Source organism: Dromiciops gliroides, chromosome 1 (assembly GCF_019393635.1).
Source record: "Dromiciops gliroides isolate mDroGli1 chromosome 1, mDroGli1.pri, whole genome shotgun sequence".
In the NCBI taxonomy this organism is placed as follows: domain Eukaryota; kingdom Metazoa; phylum Chordata; class Mammalia; order Microbiotheria; family Microbiotheriidae; genus Dromiciops; species Dromiciops gliroides.
In genome coordinates, this window is record NC_057861.1 from 278,266,324 (window position 1) to 278,283,994 (window position 17,671).

Here is a 17,671-nt window from a genome sequence, read left to right on the forward strand (position 1 = left end):
ACATGACTAATATTGAAAAGTTTGCATGACTTCACAAGTATAATTGGTTTAATGCTTGCCTTCTCCTCAATGAGTGGGGGAGGAGGAGCTTCAGGGAGAGAAATAGGAACTCAAAATTTTAAAAAATCTTGTTTCTGGGAAGGTATCCAATTGCACATATTGGAGATATTACTCCAGATATACTTCATTAGAAAACTGAAGTAGGGAAAGCCCCCTAACCAATACTGCTTATGTTTTCTAAAGTATAAAAAAGCAGCTTTAATTAAGCTTAATGTTTTAGCTCTACCACGAATAAAAGAAATAACTAATAAGTAATAATGTAGATCCATCATTCTGATAAAGTTGAATAACTTAAAATGTGCAAAATAAATTTAAAAGAAATAAATTATTATAGGAAAAAAGTAAAAGTCATACACATTACAATCTTTCATCAGGGCTGATATTAAAAAAAAATATATCCTTGATGTGGTTCTGATTCTAGCACTTAATACCATAGCTAATTTTTGTCATATGACTTCCAAAGAATGACTGTCAAAAGACAAACTTGATGCTATATCCATCATAATGAACACATATAAACTGTGTGTAACAGTACACATGTAGAATATTTTTGGAGTAATTTTTGACACTGACCTTACTAGTACACTGAAAATAATGGATAGAAATCACAAAATTATACATTGTATAAGTGGAAAGGGCTTTAAGCAACATACAATGCAGTTTTACAGATGAGGAAACTAGAGCCCAGAAAAATTAAATGAATTTCCCAAAGTCACAGAACTAGTTAGTGGAAGAGCTACAACTAGAACTTATTTTATTGTTCTTTCTATTTTTTTTTTTTTGGTGGGGCAATGAGGGTTGAGTGACTTGCCCAAGGTCACACAGCTAGTAAGTGTCAAGTGTCTGAGGCCACATTTGAACTCAGGTCCTCCTGAATCCAGGGCCGGTGCTTTATCCACTGTGCCACCTAGTTGCCCCTCTATTGTTCTTTTTATTATACCAAAGTGCCAAAAAGAGGGATCAATTTTCAGTATTAATATATTCTGCTTAATACTTGCTTTCAAAAATTATTTCTTTTTGCAAAAGTTCTTGTCTTTATATAAAAAATTGTCATACAAGTAAGGTTGAGAAAATACTACCATTTTGCTGGTCCTTATTATCTAATATAATAAAACTAAAAAAAGTAATTGGTAAATGTTATTTCAGACTTTAAAAAAATTGCCTTAGAATGAAAATGTGGGAGAAACATGATGAGTGAAAAACTTTGGTTTTTTATATAATCACTAAAAAGGAATAATTTAAAATTACTCCTCAAATCACTATATGTAAAATTACTAGAAAGATGGGTGCTTTTAAAAGCTGTTGCCTTTTGTCCAATACTTAATTACCCTTTTCTGCCTCCTTCTTTTTCTTTCTTTTCTCTTCTTCTTCTTTTTTTTTTTTGGCAGGGCAATGGATGTTAAGTGACTTGCCCAGGGTCATACAGCTAGTAAGTGTTAAGTGTCTAAGGCTGGATTTGAACTCAGGTACTCCTGAATCCAGGGCCGATGCTTTATCCAATGCACCACCTAGCTGCCCCTCTGCTGTCTTCTTCCCAGAGAACTTTGCTGCCCCTACCCATTAATTTATAAAAATAAAGATGTGAAATAAAGTTCTCTGGGAAGAAGACAGCAACTCCCAGAACTACTGAGTCAGAAAATTTAAATTCTAATTCTGTAACTAGAAATATGGAAAGTGACTGTCATTTGGCCTCTGTGTATCTCAATCTTTCCACAAATAAGTACTAAACTGAGTTTAAGCACAAATTTTTAAGGTAAGATTCCTTACAGGGATTTTGTAATGGTTGTTTATAGAATACTACAGAACAGTAAAAAAACCCTTGTTTTTTATAGGATATGAATTTATGATGTATTTTTATATTTATAATATTTATACAAGTTGCTGCTCAGAAGATGCAGCATTTTATTATGGGGTTCTAAAGCATAGGTGTAGACATTCCTTAAAAATAAATCATTAAATATAATAAAAATCAATGCTCAGCATTAAAGATGCACATATATATCTGAAACTGTACAAAGTCTCTTACGCATGTGGGATTGTGGTTTTGAAGATATCCAGTGTACAGCTGCAAGTTTTATCCCAAATTTCTAGGGTAAATTTCTCGCCGTTCAGAATGACGACATTTTCTAAACAGTTTGTACCAGACCGTGCTAACTGTTCATTGTCTAGAAAAGAAAACAGTCATTTATTTATTTGAAAGCACCATCGCAACATTTCTGCATTAATAAAGTCTGGTGCAAATCTACCTTGCTGCACACACCAGTACAGCTGTGCAAATATGTCATCCAAAAGGACATCACTTAGTACTTCTAAATATTGGGTGAATACGTCACAGATTGCATAAAGTGCATGATTGCAAGTAGTTGTCATCCATTCAGCTTTCTGGCAGTAAAAAGAATAAAAAGACAAATGAATTTCATACCAAGAGTATGAATTGTTAAAATTAAAAAAAATTTAAACACATTTTTCTTTTTAAATATAACGTTATCAAAGGTCCCACCCCTGGGCTCCTGACTATTCTCATTTACCTTTTCTTACCAGCACTATTTATATACTTTATAAATAAAAATGTTAAATATTCTGTGGCTAAAACAGATTATGTCATCTACTTCTTTTCACTGACTATGAGAATATCACTTTTATTCTATGGATAAAATACATTAATTCATATATTGTCTTTTTCACTGATTACAAGAGTTTAACTTTATCTAATTTCAGCATATATAAAATGACCATTCAAATAATCTTAAATAGTGACTATGGTCCCAGAACACAGGAAGGTAAGTTACAGGGTAGGAAATGAGAAGGGATGAAACATAAATTTATCTAACTCATGTGAGAAGAAAAGGTAACTGTAAACTGCTTCTGAATGAAATAAAACTGCCCTTTACTTTTTAGGGTTACTTGGAATCACTGAGAAAAGATAAAGAGAATATACTACTGGCCAATGGGAAGCAATTTCTTTATTTTGATAAAATGCTAGAAAAATACTATTTTTACATTTTACAAAAATGTGGCCTTTATGTTTATACTCAAGTACAATTACGTAAGTGAAAAGAACAAAAGACACAACTATCTTTCCAAAATTCCCAACAAGCATGACAGAACCATACAGCTTACGAAATAATTTATTTAAAAGAAAACTGCTATAAGAATTTGTTGGTGTTCTTTACTCACTTAAGAATAAGGAACTACTTGAAGCTAAAGAGAAACACAGTATGCTTCTTTTACAGATACATTGACATATTTGAATGAAAAACAGAGAGGTAAGCCAACAATAGCTGTGTAATGAAACTAAACCGAAGCAATTAATTCACACAGTTCTAGCCCACAAATAACATTCTGATTTATAAAGATACACTATCACACTATCTTGCCCTTGAAGTAGTTCCTGAGGCTTATTTTTATGTAAAACTGTTAGATGCATCCCATGGAAATGTGTTTGCAGAAAAATGAAGAGCTGCTTCTTAACTGTGGTCCCAATGAAAACTTCTCTCTTGTTCTCTTACCTCGGTTTGTTGTTCTGGTAGTTTCATATTGTCAAAGATCCTGAAGACAATTCTAAATAAATCCTGCCACCAATGTTTTTCGTAAGTGTGGCCATATGTTTTCATTATTTCAAACATTACTGTCAGACCTCTAAAAAGCACAAAAACGGGAGCTATTTAGCAAACTGATATTCTATATCAGAGGCTTCTCAACTACTAAAATGTTTATACCTTCCAAAACAACTGAAAATATAAAATATAATATGTTTTAATTAGGCACATATTCACAATTTATGAAATAAATTGAAAATGCAAAGTAAATTATTTCTTGAAAAGGAGTCATCTGGAAGAAATGGGAAAGCTTTAAAGATACTTTTGTTTACATAAGTGAAGAAAATTTTGAGAGACCCTCCCTGCCCTCAAGAAGCTTAAAATCTAGCATGTGGCAAACAGACATAAATAATTGTAATGTAAAATGAAAAAAACAAACAAAACAAAATGCCAGTTTTTGAGTCAGAAGATCTATGCTGAAATTCTTCTTCTTCTACTCACTACCCAGATGACCACAGATAGGTAAATTCCTTATCATCTTAGGGTCTTGGTTTCCTCATTTATAAAATAAATGAGTTGGGCTCATTACCTCTCTCCCACATTATTTGCAAAAGCTTCCTATTAAGTCTCCCTGCCTGTAGTCCCTCCCCACTCCAGGCCATCCTACAAAAGGCTAGCAAGATGATTTTCCTTAAATGCAGATTTCACTATGCTACTCCCTAAAGCACTATGATAAAATATAAACTCCTCTGTTTAGTTTTTAAAGTCACATACAATCTAGCACCAATCTATCTTTCCAGCTTCACTGAGCGCTGCTAGCATCACACCTGCACTCTGGCAAACTGGCTTTGTCTCTGGTTCCTGACACAAGATACTCATCTTTAGCCTCTGGGCCACTGTACCGGCTGTCTCCCCAGCCTGCAGTCTATTTCTTTTTTATCTCTGGCTCACAGAATCCCTCTCTTCCTTCAAAAAACAGCTACAAAATCTCAAGAGCTAGAAGAAACCAGAGACCATCTGGCCCAACCAAATCAGAATTAAAATTTATTTACAACAACGTCCATTTGAAGGCTTTGCTAAAGACCTCCAGTGAGAGAAAATCCACTCATTTCTAACACAGCCCACTCTATTTTGTGATAGCCCTGTTAATTAACATAGGGCCTAATTTGTTTCTGCAACTTTCACACACTGTACTTAGTTTTAACCTCTTGGGCCAAGTTGTATGAGTCTATTCCTCCCTTTCCAACTGGCAGTTCCTCAAGTGTCCCCCGCCCCCCCCCCCCCAGGGCAATGAAGATTAAGTGACTTGCCCAGGGTCACAGAGCTAGTAAGTGTCAAGTGTCTGAGGCTGGTTTTGAACTTGGGTCCTCCTGAATCCAGGGCCAATGCTTTATCCACTGCGCCACCTAGCTGCCCCCTCCTCAAGTGTTTAAAAAGAGCAATTGTGCTCTCAACACTCTCAGTTTATTCAAATGATACTCATAAAGCATGATCTCAAGGGCCTTTCAGCCTCCTAGTTGCTCTTCTCTGGATATAGCACTAAGAACTAAACACGATACACTCCTGATGGCATCTGACCACCACAGCAGGTGGGATTATCACCTTCCTGGTCTTGTGCATTATAACTTTCTTACTGTCACCTAAGAGAGCTTTAGCTTTTTCAGCTGCCATATCACAAACTATATAGATCCAAATGAATCTGCAGTCTACCAGTGTATCCTTTAGCTAAACAACTGTACTATTTAATTATACAACCCTCATCTTGTACGTGTGAAGTTGATTTTTTAAAACCTTAATACCTTAGATAAATTCTATGAAAACTGCAAACATGAGTTCAAAAATCAACTTCCATAAATAAAAATGACTAGAAAGCAGTTCATTTGAAAAAGATTTGGGGGTTTTGGTGGACTGGAAGCTCAACAGGAATAAAACAGTGGGATACATTAACATTAACAACAAAAAAAGCTAATGAAAACTTAGGTTTCATTAAGGGAAACATTCTATCCAGAGCTAGAGATGCAATAATCTTATCGGTCACAGCAGTCACCAATGACAAGTTGTAAGAAAGCAGTATGAAGATATTCATATAACACTGAGGAACCTAGAGGAAGGTGCTAAGCATTTTAGGTGGAGGATTTATGAGAAGATATGGACAACAGTTAAAATGAATGGAGTGTGGGGGGGGGGGGTAGGCAGAGCCAAGATGGCAGAGGAAAGACATTAAACTCACAGGGCTCCTGATACAATATCCCCAAAAACAGCAATAAAAGAACCCTTGGGGCAGAAAAACACACAAAAATACGGGCTGAGAGTTTTCTCCAGCTATAGATAGATTTCAAGGGGCCGTGCTGGGCCATGAATAAAGCCTGACCCCGCAATCGGGCCAACACACCAGACACCCGCCAGAAGAATTTGCCCCAGTGCCTTTGAATCAGCTACAGCACCGGCGTCTTCTGGAACTGAGCGTACCTGGGGGCGGGGAAGTAATTAAAAAAAAAAAGTCCCCCCCAATGAATGAGAGGGGTGAAATGGACTGCATATTTGGAGACAATGTCCATGAGATCAGGGATGCAGACCACTTCCAATCTTGCCATTGATCTCTGTCCCTCTTGACCAAGCCACCTGGTCCAAAGGTGAAGACCAGGGCCTACATGATTTTCTTGTCATCTTCCCTGCCAAGTATGGCCCTTACATATAAACACATACAGAGAACTGGGAGAAGAAAAGTAAATTCAACTATAAGTTAGGAACTGGGCCCTGGGGCAGACAGCCTTTGTTGATGATTAGAAGGGAAATAATCGACCAGTCTCAGTCATCCATAACCGGCAGGAACTCAGACTTCTACCCTCCCCCCCCTCACTCTATGCCATACTTGCTCTTGCTCGAGGAATTGTAATCAAATCAACTCTGAAGCAGAATGAATGTAAGAATATGGAAAATATATGAAGGGGACAGGTTTAATGAGGATTAAATGCAAAACAAAGTACTTTATATGTCAAGATTCTGGCAGCAATTAATGAATCCTAGACTATTCTCATTCCTTTCTTAAGGACTTTAATATCTGGCTCACATTCTTTCTATCCCAACCCAGTTATAAAATGAGAATTCAATTTACTTGTCCATTTCCCTTCAAACATCCTCGCTTCTCAGATTATCAACCTCCTTGATGATAAGGATCTACATTTCCCCTCTATCTCAGCCACACATAGGGATAACACTTCCCTGGATCTCATCATGATTCATAAGTACTTCACCTCTATTATCCACAGTTAAACTTTCTATATCTGACCAGAACTTAATTTTTCCCCTCTTTTTCTGGTTTCTTATCCTCTCAAAACTGTATTTTCTGTTCTCACCACAACCTCTCTTTATTCTTGTTCTTGTTGTTAAGTCGCTTTTTTTTTAGTTGTGTCTTTGTGACTCTTTGTGACCCTATTTGGGGTTTTCTTGGCAAAGATATTGGAGTGATTTGCCATTTCCTTCTCCAGCTCCTTTTATAGATGAGGAAACTGAGGCAAACAGGGTTAAGTGACTTGTCCAGGATCACACAGCTAGTAAATGCCTGAGGCCGGATCTGAATTTGAGAAGATGAATCTTCTTGACTCCAGGCCCAGCGCTCTATACACTTGGCCATCTAGTTGCCCCTGTTTACTCTACTCCTCCCCTTCTCATGACCATCATCCTAGCTCAGGCCTTACCTTCCTATCTTCAAAATTTTGACACTATAGTCAATTGGTTCAACTTTACACTGCTCCTGCTAACTTGGAAACCCTAGATTCCCTGTCCCGTCACTGGTATATCTCCTTCTGAATCTCAAATGTGGTTTCCTCCCACCATTGGCCTCATAGCTTTCATTCTTTTGCTGCCAGGTACCTCTAAAACAAGACATAGAACCATGCTTGCCTGGATCCAGTATAAATTTGTTATCTCATTTTGAATGGATCATCATTGCTGCTAACAATTCTTTTTTTCTCTTCCTTATGTAACTAGACTGTTCAAATTCCACTTCTCTCCTCCATCCTCTCCAGCTATAGTCCTATCTCTCTAACCCCTTTCAAAGCCAGATTCCTAGAAAAAAACAAAACACCTGTCCTCATTGCCTCTACTTTCTTACTTCCCATTCTCTACTCACTTTAACACTTGACTAAAAATATTCATTACCAAATCTAATGTACTTTTCAGAGTCATCCTTCTTCATCAGACTGTATGGTCTGTTAACTGTTCCCTTCTTTTTGATATTCTCTTCTACTACAGTCTTTGTGTTCTAGATCATGTTCTCTGATTCTCTTTCTCAATGCTCTTTCTTAGTCTCCTTGCCTGGTGATCCCTCATTGCAGGTAGATCTCAGGACTCTGTCCTGGGCCCTCTCCTTTCTCTACAGTATTTCTGTGTTCTCACCAGTTCTCATGAGCTCAATTATCTCTATGAAGTTGATTTCCAAATCTACACCTCATTTCTCTGCTCCAGAAGCTTCAGCAGACCCCTAGTGACTCTAGAATCAATACAAACTCCTCTCTTTTGCCATTTAAAGCCGTTCACAACTGCCTTCAACCTATTTTCCCCCCCAAAATGATATATTGCTCTATTATGCACTCAACATTCCACTCAAATGAGCCAACTTTCTCTTCTATGTAAGTGGTATTCTATTTTTGCACCTCCTTGCCTTTACCCAGACTGCCCTCTCCCCAAACTTGGAATGCTCTTCCTTCTCATCTTTTGTCTGAAAATCTCTAGTGCCTTTTTAAAAAAAAAATTATTTTATTTGTGATATATAATTATATTTTATACAAGATCAAACGTAGATATAATATACACAAAGACATATATTAAGCTTCATCTCTAGTACCACTTCCTATAAAAGGCCTTTTCTAATTTCCCCTCTTGTTACTACTGCTCCATGTCTCCCCCAACTCTAATCCTGTAACTAACTTGTATTTATCTGTTACCTGTTATCACTATTCCCAGAAGAACATAAGCTATTTGAGGGTAGGGAAAGTTTTCTTTTTTGTCTTTGTATTCCCAGTGCCCAGCAAAGTGCCCGGCACAAAGGAGGTCTTTAATAAATGTTTGTTGAATTGAAGTGAATTGAATTCTTGTTCTGCCACTACCTGCATACAACCTTGGCCAAGTTAATCTTGTTGGGCCTCAGTTTACTCTTCTGTAAAATGAAGGGTTTAGAATTTTAAGTTCCTTTTCTGATGCCATGGGTTTATAAATAATGAAAAGACCAGCTTCTGTCTCTGCTTCAGCTGATATTCAACCAAACAATTTCCTCAATGCTTTCCTTCTCTTGTTATATTATTATCTTCTCTTGGATTTCCACAAAAGTCTACCTTTGTAAATATAAAACACTATTCATTTTCCTCGCTTCTTCCACATTCCCATTTCCTCCCCTTCTTTTTCAGTTTTCCCAGCCTTTTTGATTAGATTTGCAAGGGTCTAGGAAAATATTCTTATTAGATGCACCCCTCTTCTGGCCCATAATTTCTTTGCTTAAGCTGTGGCCCAGAAAAATGAATTGCATTCTTAGGCGCCATCTTCTTAAAAAGCTGATCACTTGCCAAATATGCTTTTCTTTCTTGAAGCCCTTACTTTCTATTGGCAGTAGTGATGAAAACACTACTTAGATCCTAATGAGTTCAATTCCTTGCCTAGCATTTCATAATCAAAACTTTCCAGAATTCTTCTGAAAGTATAATTTGTGCTCTCCTAAATTATTATAAGTGGGTACAAGTCATAATGTTTGGCAAGTCGTAGAAGGTTCTCTGTTACTTCCTGAATACTTTCCTTGGGAAGATAGCAGGCTTCTCCAGTGCTGTCTCCTCACCACGGAGTCACTAACCATCCCTCACCGTTTCCTCTCATCCTTACTGAATGATCACTTCTTACTGTGGATCCACATCATTCCTTGGAGGATGAGTAGTTTCTTCCTCCTAAGAGAGTCCAGCTCTTTCTTCTGTAGGAAGAATCCCTTAGTTCCAAGAATTTGGTGGTCTTCCTCCCTTTCTCTTTTATGTCACATTCTTCTACTCCAATTTCCAGATAAAGCAAGAACCCCCTCTGCTTCTTCAAATCCTTTTTTATCTTTTGTTTTCAAACTGAAGCCCTTCCTCCTTTTTCAAAATGACTTGGAAACTGGGGAGGCACTTCTTAAACCCCTTTATCTATCTCTAAGGAGGAGGCTGACTTTGTACAGTGCTGACTCTGCACTTTGTACAGAGATATAACTACTTGGTCAGGCCAAAAAAAACAAACAAAACTCACTCTAGAAATGTTATTACACAGTCCTTCCCACTCTCCCTACTTTTTGAAATAAAAACCTTAGTCTTTTATTGGTCTTACTAGAAGTTCCTTTGACTAATTCCCTTTGATACCTCTCTCCTTTAGCCAGTATTTCCTCATCCTGTTACTCCCTTCATGGCCACATACAATTTTCTTCTGCTCCTCTTCTGGAGCATTCTGTTTTCCATTAAAATTTAAAAAACACACCAATCACCAGAAATTATATTTTCCCTCCTTTGACCTGCTATAATACTTATAATTTCTATTACTAGTAGTATTTATTATTTTTCACGTAACTACACTGCATTGTTAGCCAACTTTTTATGCCTCTATGCCTTATCTTCCTAACTCTAAGTCCCTTATATTTTTGTAGTCGCTCACCTAATGCTTGGTGTATTGCTTTGGGTACAGTAGATTTTACACACACACACACACACACATATACATACATATATAATTCATTGATTAATGACTAATGTGGGCATATATTCATAAATTATAAGAATTCCAGAGTCAAAAAGGAATCTTAAAAACAATTTAATCCAAACCCATTACTTTATAGAGGGAACTGAGATTTAGAGTTAACAACTAATTACTGGGGCAGCTAGGTGGCACAGTAGATAGAGCACCGGTCCTGGACTCAGGAAGTCCTGGGTTCAAATCTAGCCTCAGACACTTAACACTTACTAACTGTGTGACCCTGGGCAATTCACTTAACCCCAATTGCCTCACCAAAAAAAAAAAAAAAAAAAAAAAAAAAGAATGCAAACAACTAATTACTTACAGATTCTTTAGTTATTTATTTATTTTTGGGTGAGGCAATTGGGGTTAAGTGAATTGCCCAGGGTCACACAGTCAGTAAGTGTTAAGTGTCTGAGGTCGGATTTGAATTCAGGTCCTCCTGTCTCCAGGGCCGGTGCTCTATCCACTGTGCCACCTAGCTGCCCCTACTTACAAATTCTTTAAGAAAAATGTATTTAATTTAGTAATTACATCAATTATATTCAGTTAAAAGGTTAAATATAACAAGATTTCTGAAATCACAAAGACAAAAATAACATGCATGGAGAAAAGCATTAAAACAAACCCCATATTTTATATTTACACAAATCTTGTTGTTACCCTCATTACTGGACACGTAATGTATCAGAGCCATTCTCAGATAACAACACTGAAAATTCTGAATTACATTTTATTTGCTAGTCCATTGATGGAGCTTCTATTGCTGGCATACAATTAAGCAATGAGGGAAACAAGAAAAGTGGCAAAAGAAATCTGGGTAGCTTTACTGTTTTGTGAGTGTCAGTCTCAGTCTCACGTTCACTTATACTATCAGCTCCCTAAGGGTAGCTGCTTCTTATGCCTCTTTTATCTTATATCTCCTATGCTTTCTACAGCGTCAGATACAATACATAGCACTTAATAAATACTTACTGATTCAATGATATTAGGATGTTAATCTTGCTGTCTCAATTTAATAACCAAAGAAAATTTTTTTCAAAAAATTCCGCCCCCCCCCAATTCAAAATTGCTATTCAGTCTGATCCTAAGGAGAAAGTGATGATTTTCAGCTAAAAACAAGAGAGGCACCTAATTGTATTCCTAAAACTAAAAGCAGAATTAATTGAACCACTGCTTTCAATGTCTATATAGAGAATTATGTTAGGAAATTAACTGGAAAATAAAGACAAATTAAATTAAAAATATGTAACTTGAGGTGAGGTACAATTAATTTTGTCAGCCAGTGATTTACTCTCACGTTTTTTCTTTCATTCAATTAAAAATGAATGTGTATTTCTAGCCTACCCAACAAATTTGGGTTATGCTTTTACCTATTATACTAGGGAACATGTAGAAAACATTAACTTGATTATAATTTAAAATAAATCTTTCTAAATTTTAATTACAAATACTGATTGTTACCTGGTTCTTACATCTAATTTGCATCTATTGATGATACATGATAACTCAAAGAGAATTGGGAACCATCCTCTCACCCACACCCTGTCTTCAGGAGCCACATTCATGTCATCACTTGTATATTCCTTGAAAGCCTTTAAGAAAAAAAAAATGAAAATCAAAAGAAAGTATTTCAATGCTTCTAAGTTAATGTTTCCTGGATCTGAAAAAGCATTTGCAAAATACTTTACAAATTAATATATTATGCAAAAGTAACATTTGTTTAAAAAAAGGTGGAGAATAAAGCCATCTGGTGGAGGAGAAAGAGATCTGCACCAAGAAATAGGAGAGTTTCAGGTCTGTCAACAGAGAGATGTGTGACTCCAAACAAATCTGTGTCTCATTTTGTACATCTGAAAAATGAGGCTCATTTCACCACCCTATTGTGATTATGATATTTAAATTATACAATGAACACGAAAGTTCTTTGAAAATTATAATGTATTACCCAGATTCAAGATGTACTTTATTTTAGTAAGCAGTACAATCTTACCATGAAAATATGTGTCATTTCTATACATCTAGATGAATACCCCTTGAACTACCCTAAAATGCTCCAAAATAAAAAAAAAGACCAATTCTCAAACCCAAAAAGTATTCAATTTAAATAAATCTGGGAAAAAATAGGCTGTTAAGGGTGTGGTAAAACCTTCACCTCAATTCTCTGGGGAAAAAAAAAGGATTAAAGGATCATTTGTGTTATAGAACAAAGGTGATTATGTTTGTAAAGTATTTTGCAAATCATAATCTACTCTATATATTAGATATGATTATCACTGTCATTATTTATGGTGCTCTCGCTTCAAAGCAAACTAAATGCATTATATTGTCCTTTAACTTCCAAACATAATTTAAATTCGCTTTAATCTAGTATTCTGTGAAAGTGCTTCCAACTTAAAAATTGTGTCATTAAATGATACTGTACCTGCGGCCTGTCAAATACATATTTTGCACAATGACGAATGAGACGAATTGCTTCCATACTTGTATCTGGGAAGGCTGCATTGCATGCAAATTCAGAGAGACATTTCACAGCATCTTGGAAAGAATCAATGGTAGCAGGAAAATGCTTTTCAAATACAATGGCTGTAAAGAAAAAAAAGTGTAGTTAAATATTTATGGATACAATTTTCAAACTACAAAGAAAATTATCTATCCCCCCAAAAAGCCATATTCCATAAACCTTGTTCCTAGCATGTAGCTTGCTCTTTACTGCAAGGGGAGGTTAGCAATGGTCAAAATTCTTATAGGCAGATAGATTTTGCTGAAAAAAAAAACTGGGAATCTGTCCCTATGGCCCTCGAAATGTAGAAACCAGTTCTCAAAATTTGCTTTTTAATAAAGTCATCACTGAGAAGAATTAGAGGGTGCTCCAATGGAGGGCTGGATGAACTAAGTTAAGTTAATTTGAAGAAAGACCCTTTCCTAGTAAATTAACATTTATTAAGCATCTACAATGTGGCATGCTAAGTGCTGGGACATTTTTATCAGAATTCATTAAATTATAAACTTTAATCTTACTCAGTGGTTTGAGATGAATCAAGTTGAACTTGAGAAAAATATATTTTAGCAGGGATTTCTGATGTTTTAAAAAATATCCTGATGACAACATAGCTATGAGTTTTCTATATAAATATTTTTAAAATTCTTGCTACACATTACATTTTTCTGACCTTTGGGAAAAATGAATAATATGAGAACATGATGACAAAGTAAAAAGTATTTTGGCTAGATGAGACATGTGAAATGTAAATGTAGTAATAAGGATTACTTTTCTTAATTTACTAGACATTTCTTAATAATATTGATACTATACTCAAATGAAAGGAAAAAGTAATTATTGAAATCTAGCCAGATTATATGCTAGCCAATTTCTGGCAATGATAACAAAAGTTAGCTTTGAAAAAAAATACTCTTCCAAAAATTTTATTTTCAATGTATGCTCTCAAAAGCAGACCTTCGGTCAATTTTGCTCTAAGAAAACCAGATAATAAAAACAATTTGAATTAAAAAAAAAAAACAGATATATTACAAAGTATTCACTTTACTAATGAATTCACCACAAACTTCCTTTTAAATAGTTAAAATATCATTTAATGTATTTAAAATGTATTGCTTTAAACAAAACTTTTTCAAGACACTCAAATAAAAGAATGTACAAAATCAGGTAACAAGCAGTCTCTCATATGATAAATAATATTTTTAAGAGGAAAAAATGAGCACAACTAATTAATATACTGAAAAAGACTGAAAATGTGCAATGTATGTCACACCCCAGTGGACCTTCCACCTATGTGAAGGGACAGGTTGAGGGTGTTGTCTCACATCTATCTCTTCATTCAAGTTGTACTTGGTCTTTATAATTTTGCTACATCTACTTCTGATTTTTTGATATGTTGTTTCAACTTTACATTGTTGCAGTCACTGCATATATTCTTTTCTTGACTCTGCATACTTCATTCTGCATCAGTTCATATAGATCTTTCCATGCTTCTCTCTCTTTATTCATCAGAGACATTATTTCTGAAACTGATGGGCATCTATTTTGTTTCCAATTTTTAGCTATCACAAAAAATGCTGCTATGAAAATTCAGGGATATGTAGGAACATAATTCTTATTAAATGTCTCCCTTAATGTATAAGTCTAGAAATGGAGTCTCTGGTCAAAGATATGGACTTTATTCACCTTATTTGCCTAATTCCAACTTGTTTTCTAAAATGGTTGTGCCATTTCACAATTCCACCTACATTAATTAGTATACTTATCCTTACAGAATCCCTTATAACACTGTTAACATCTTTTATTATTTTTGTGAATTTGCAGGGTATGAGGTGAATTCTCATTCTCTTACTAGTGTTTTGAAGTATTTTTTCATGTGGTTGTGCATTTTTAGTTCTTTTGAAAACTGTTCATAGCCTTTAACTATCTTTTGGGGGATGACCATTAGTCATACACACACACATATGCACATAAACAGATATATATGCAAATTATTTCTATATCTTAGAGACCAAATTCTTATCATTGAAGTTTGATAAAAAGATCCCCCGCCCCACCCCACCAATTTGGCCACTTCCCTTCTTATCTTAGATGCAATAATTTTGTCAGTTTCAAATAATCAAAGTTATCTACTTTATCTTTTGGAACTTCTTCGATCTCTTGTTAGGTAAAAAATACATCTCCTACCCAAACCTGTGAGAGGCATATGATGTTTCTCTTCTAATTTTTAAAGAAGTATCATCTTTAATGTTAAGGTCACATATCTATTTGGAATATATTATGGTATGTGGTATAAGGTAATAATCTACACCTAATTTTGGCCAGACTGCTTTACAATTATTCTGGCAGGTTTTTGTTTTTTTTTAAATCAAGGAATTTTTCCTTAGAAAATTTATATTTTCCACTGTATCAGATACTGGGTTACTGTATTCTATTCTTTCTGAATCTCCCTTGTCTGGTCTGTTCCACCAAGCTATTTTTCTATTCTTTAATCAACAGCAGATGGTTTTGATGACTACTGCTTTATTACACACACACACACACACACACACACACACACACACACACACACACACACACACACACACACACACACAGAGTCTAAGATCTGGAATTGCTATTGCCTTTTCATCCCTACTTTTTTACTTCAAGGCAATTGGGGTTAAATGACTTACCAAGGGTCACACAGCTAGAAAGTGTGAAGTGTCTGAGGCTGGGTTTGAACTTAGGTCTTCCTAACTTCAGGGCTGGTGCTCTATCCTAGAGGCCCCAATCCCTACTTCTTTTCATTACTTCCTTTAAAATTCTAGATCTTTTGTTTTTCTTAATTAATTTTCTTAAGTTTTATAAAGTATCCAGTTGGTAATTTGTATAGTTTTTAAGATGTAAATTAATTTTGACAGTAATTTTTAATATTTTATCAAGGCCTACCATAGTTCATAGAACATTGAATAGCCCTAAAGCTATTTAAATTGTTTTTTATTTCTTTAGGAACACCTTGTAATTAAATCTATACAAATCTTTTATATGCTTTGGGAGGTCAATCTGTAGGTATTTTAGACTTTTTTTTTTTCAGGGCAATGAGGGTTAAGTGACTTGCCCAGGGTCACACAGCTAGTAAGTGTCAAGTGTCTGAGGACGGATTTGAACTCAGGTACTCCTGAATCCAGGGCCGGTGCTTTACCACTGCGCCATCTAGCTGCCCCTATTTTAGACTTTTTGTATTTATTTGGAATGGACTTCCCTCTCTATTATTGTTTCTTGTGTTTTGTTATTGAAATGCTATTTATTTCTGAAAATTTCTGCAATTTTGCTGAAGCTACTGTCTCAATTAGTATCTTTGTGAATTTCCTAGGATTTTCCAAGTAAACCAACATATCTGCTAACAGGGTTAGTTTTTAACGTATCTTTACTCCTTTTATATCTTTCTTTTGTCTTAATGCTGTTGGTGGCTTTTTTTTTTTTTTTTTGGTAAGGCAATTGGGGTTAAGTGACTTGGCCAGGTTCACATAGCTAGTGTCAAGTATCTGAGGACAGATTTGAACTTGGGTTCTCCTGACTCCAGGGCCAGTGCTCTAGGCATTTTTATAAGTATATTAAAAACCAGTGGGAGGAGTGGAACCCTTCTTCCATTCCAGTATTTACTGTTAAAGATTTTAGTGTATTCCCCACTGTGTATGATGCTTGTTTTTTTGGATCAGATTTTTTTAAAAAGATATTTTAAAAAGGCACTTATATGTCTACATTTTGTAGGTCTTTTAGCATAAAAGAATGTTGCCCTTTGTCAAAGGTTTTTTCCTGCATGTATTGAGATAACCGTAAGGTTTGGGATGTTTTGGCTTTTACTATTTTAACTGGTAAGGCAACTGAAGTGTATACATTTATTACTGATACTGGTTTGTTGGCTATGGTTCCTTTCAATATAATATGGTTGCCTTGATTGTCCTTTTTTATTTTTTGAATGTTTGTTTTTGCTTTAATAGCATGATTCTAACTGCTTCTAGAGTCTGATTTATTTGGATTCACTTGATGCACAGTAAATTTTTTTTCTATCCCCTCAATTTTGTTTTATGACTTTGTTTTTTGATTGTGTTTCTTGTAAGCCAAGGATTATAGGGTTTTATTTTCTTAGCCCATCTGTCACTTTTTCTTTTTATTGGATTGTTTAATCCATTCATTTTTTATTTTTTATTTTTTATTTTAAGTGAGGCAATTGGGGTTAAGTGACTTGCCCAGGGTCACACAGCTAGTAAGTGTTAAGTGTCTGAGGCCGGATTTGAACTCAGGTACTCCTGACTCCAGGGCCAGTGCTCTATCTGCTAATCCATTCATTTTTAAAGTCATAAGAGTCATGTTTGTATTTTCCTCCATCTGTCACTAATATTTTACATTTTTTAAAGTTATGATTCCCTTTAGTCCACTTTCTGCTGTAAGCACAGTACTATACTCCTTCAGTTATTTTAATCTTTTTAAAAGGTGGTCCCGTTCCCACTGGCTTTCTTTTCCTTACCTGTGGTCCCCTTCTCTCATTTGTTACCCATATCCCCTTGGGATTTTGCTTACTGGTTCTTTTTCTCTCCCGCTTTTGTGATTTTATATTTCTTCCACCCTTTTCTTTCAGTCAACTTGATTCCCTCTTCTTCTCCTTCTCTTCAACTACTGCTGTTTATTAGCTTTCAAAATATCATTTTTGTACCCGGTTCCAAAAAGGATTTCTGTTACTCTTTTCATTATCCATCTTCTCCTTTTGTCTACTCTAAGCTTACAGTTTCCATTGTAGGCTCTCCTCTAGATACTTTCTGCTACTGCCTTGTAGAATTTGCCCTGTGGA

At 35.4% G+C, this 17,671-nt stretch overlaps 1 protein-coding gene across 1 annotated transcript in view; it reads right to left on the minus strand.

The window, feature by feature from the left end:
• ARFGEF1 (ADP ribosylation factor guanine nucleotide exchange factor 1) overlaps positions 1-17,671 on the minus strand; it is a 171,509-nt gene that overhangs the window by 39,473 nt on the left and 114,365 nt on the right. The window contains exons 28-32 of the mRNA XM_044004861.1: positions 12,766-12,926; positions 11,805-11,935; positions 3,570-3,699; positions 2,307-2,442; positions 2,087-2,225 (exon numbers count right to left, since the gene is read on the minus strand). Coding sequence (XP_043860796.1) covers positions 2,087-2,225; positions 2,307-2,442; positions 3,570-3,699; positions 11,805-11,935; positions 12,766-12,926 — 697 coding nt within the window. The remainder of the gene's footprint in view (positions 1-2,086; positions 2,226-2,306; positions 2,443-3,569; positions 3,700-11,804; positions 11,936-12,765; positions 12,927-17,671) is intronic.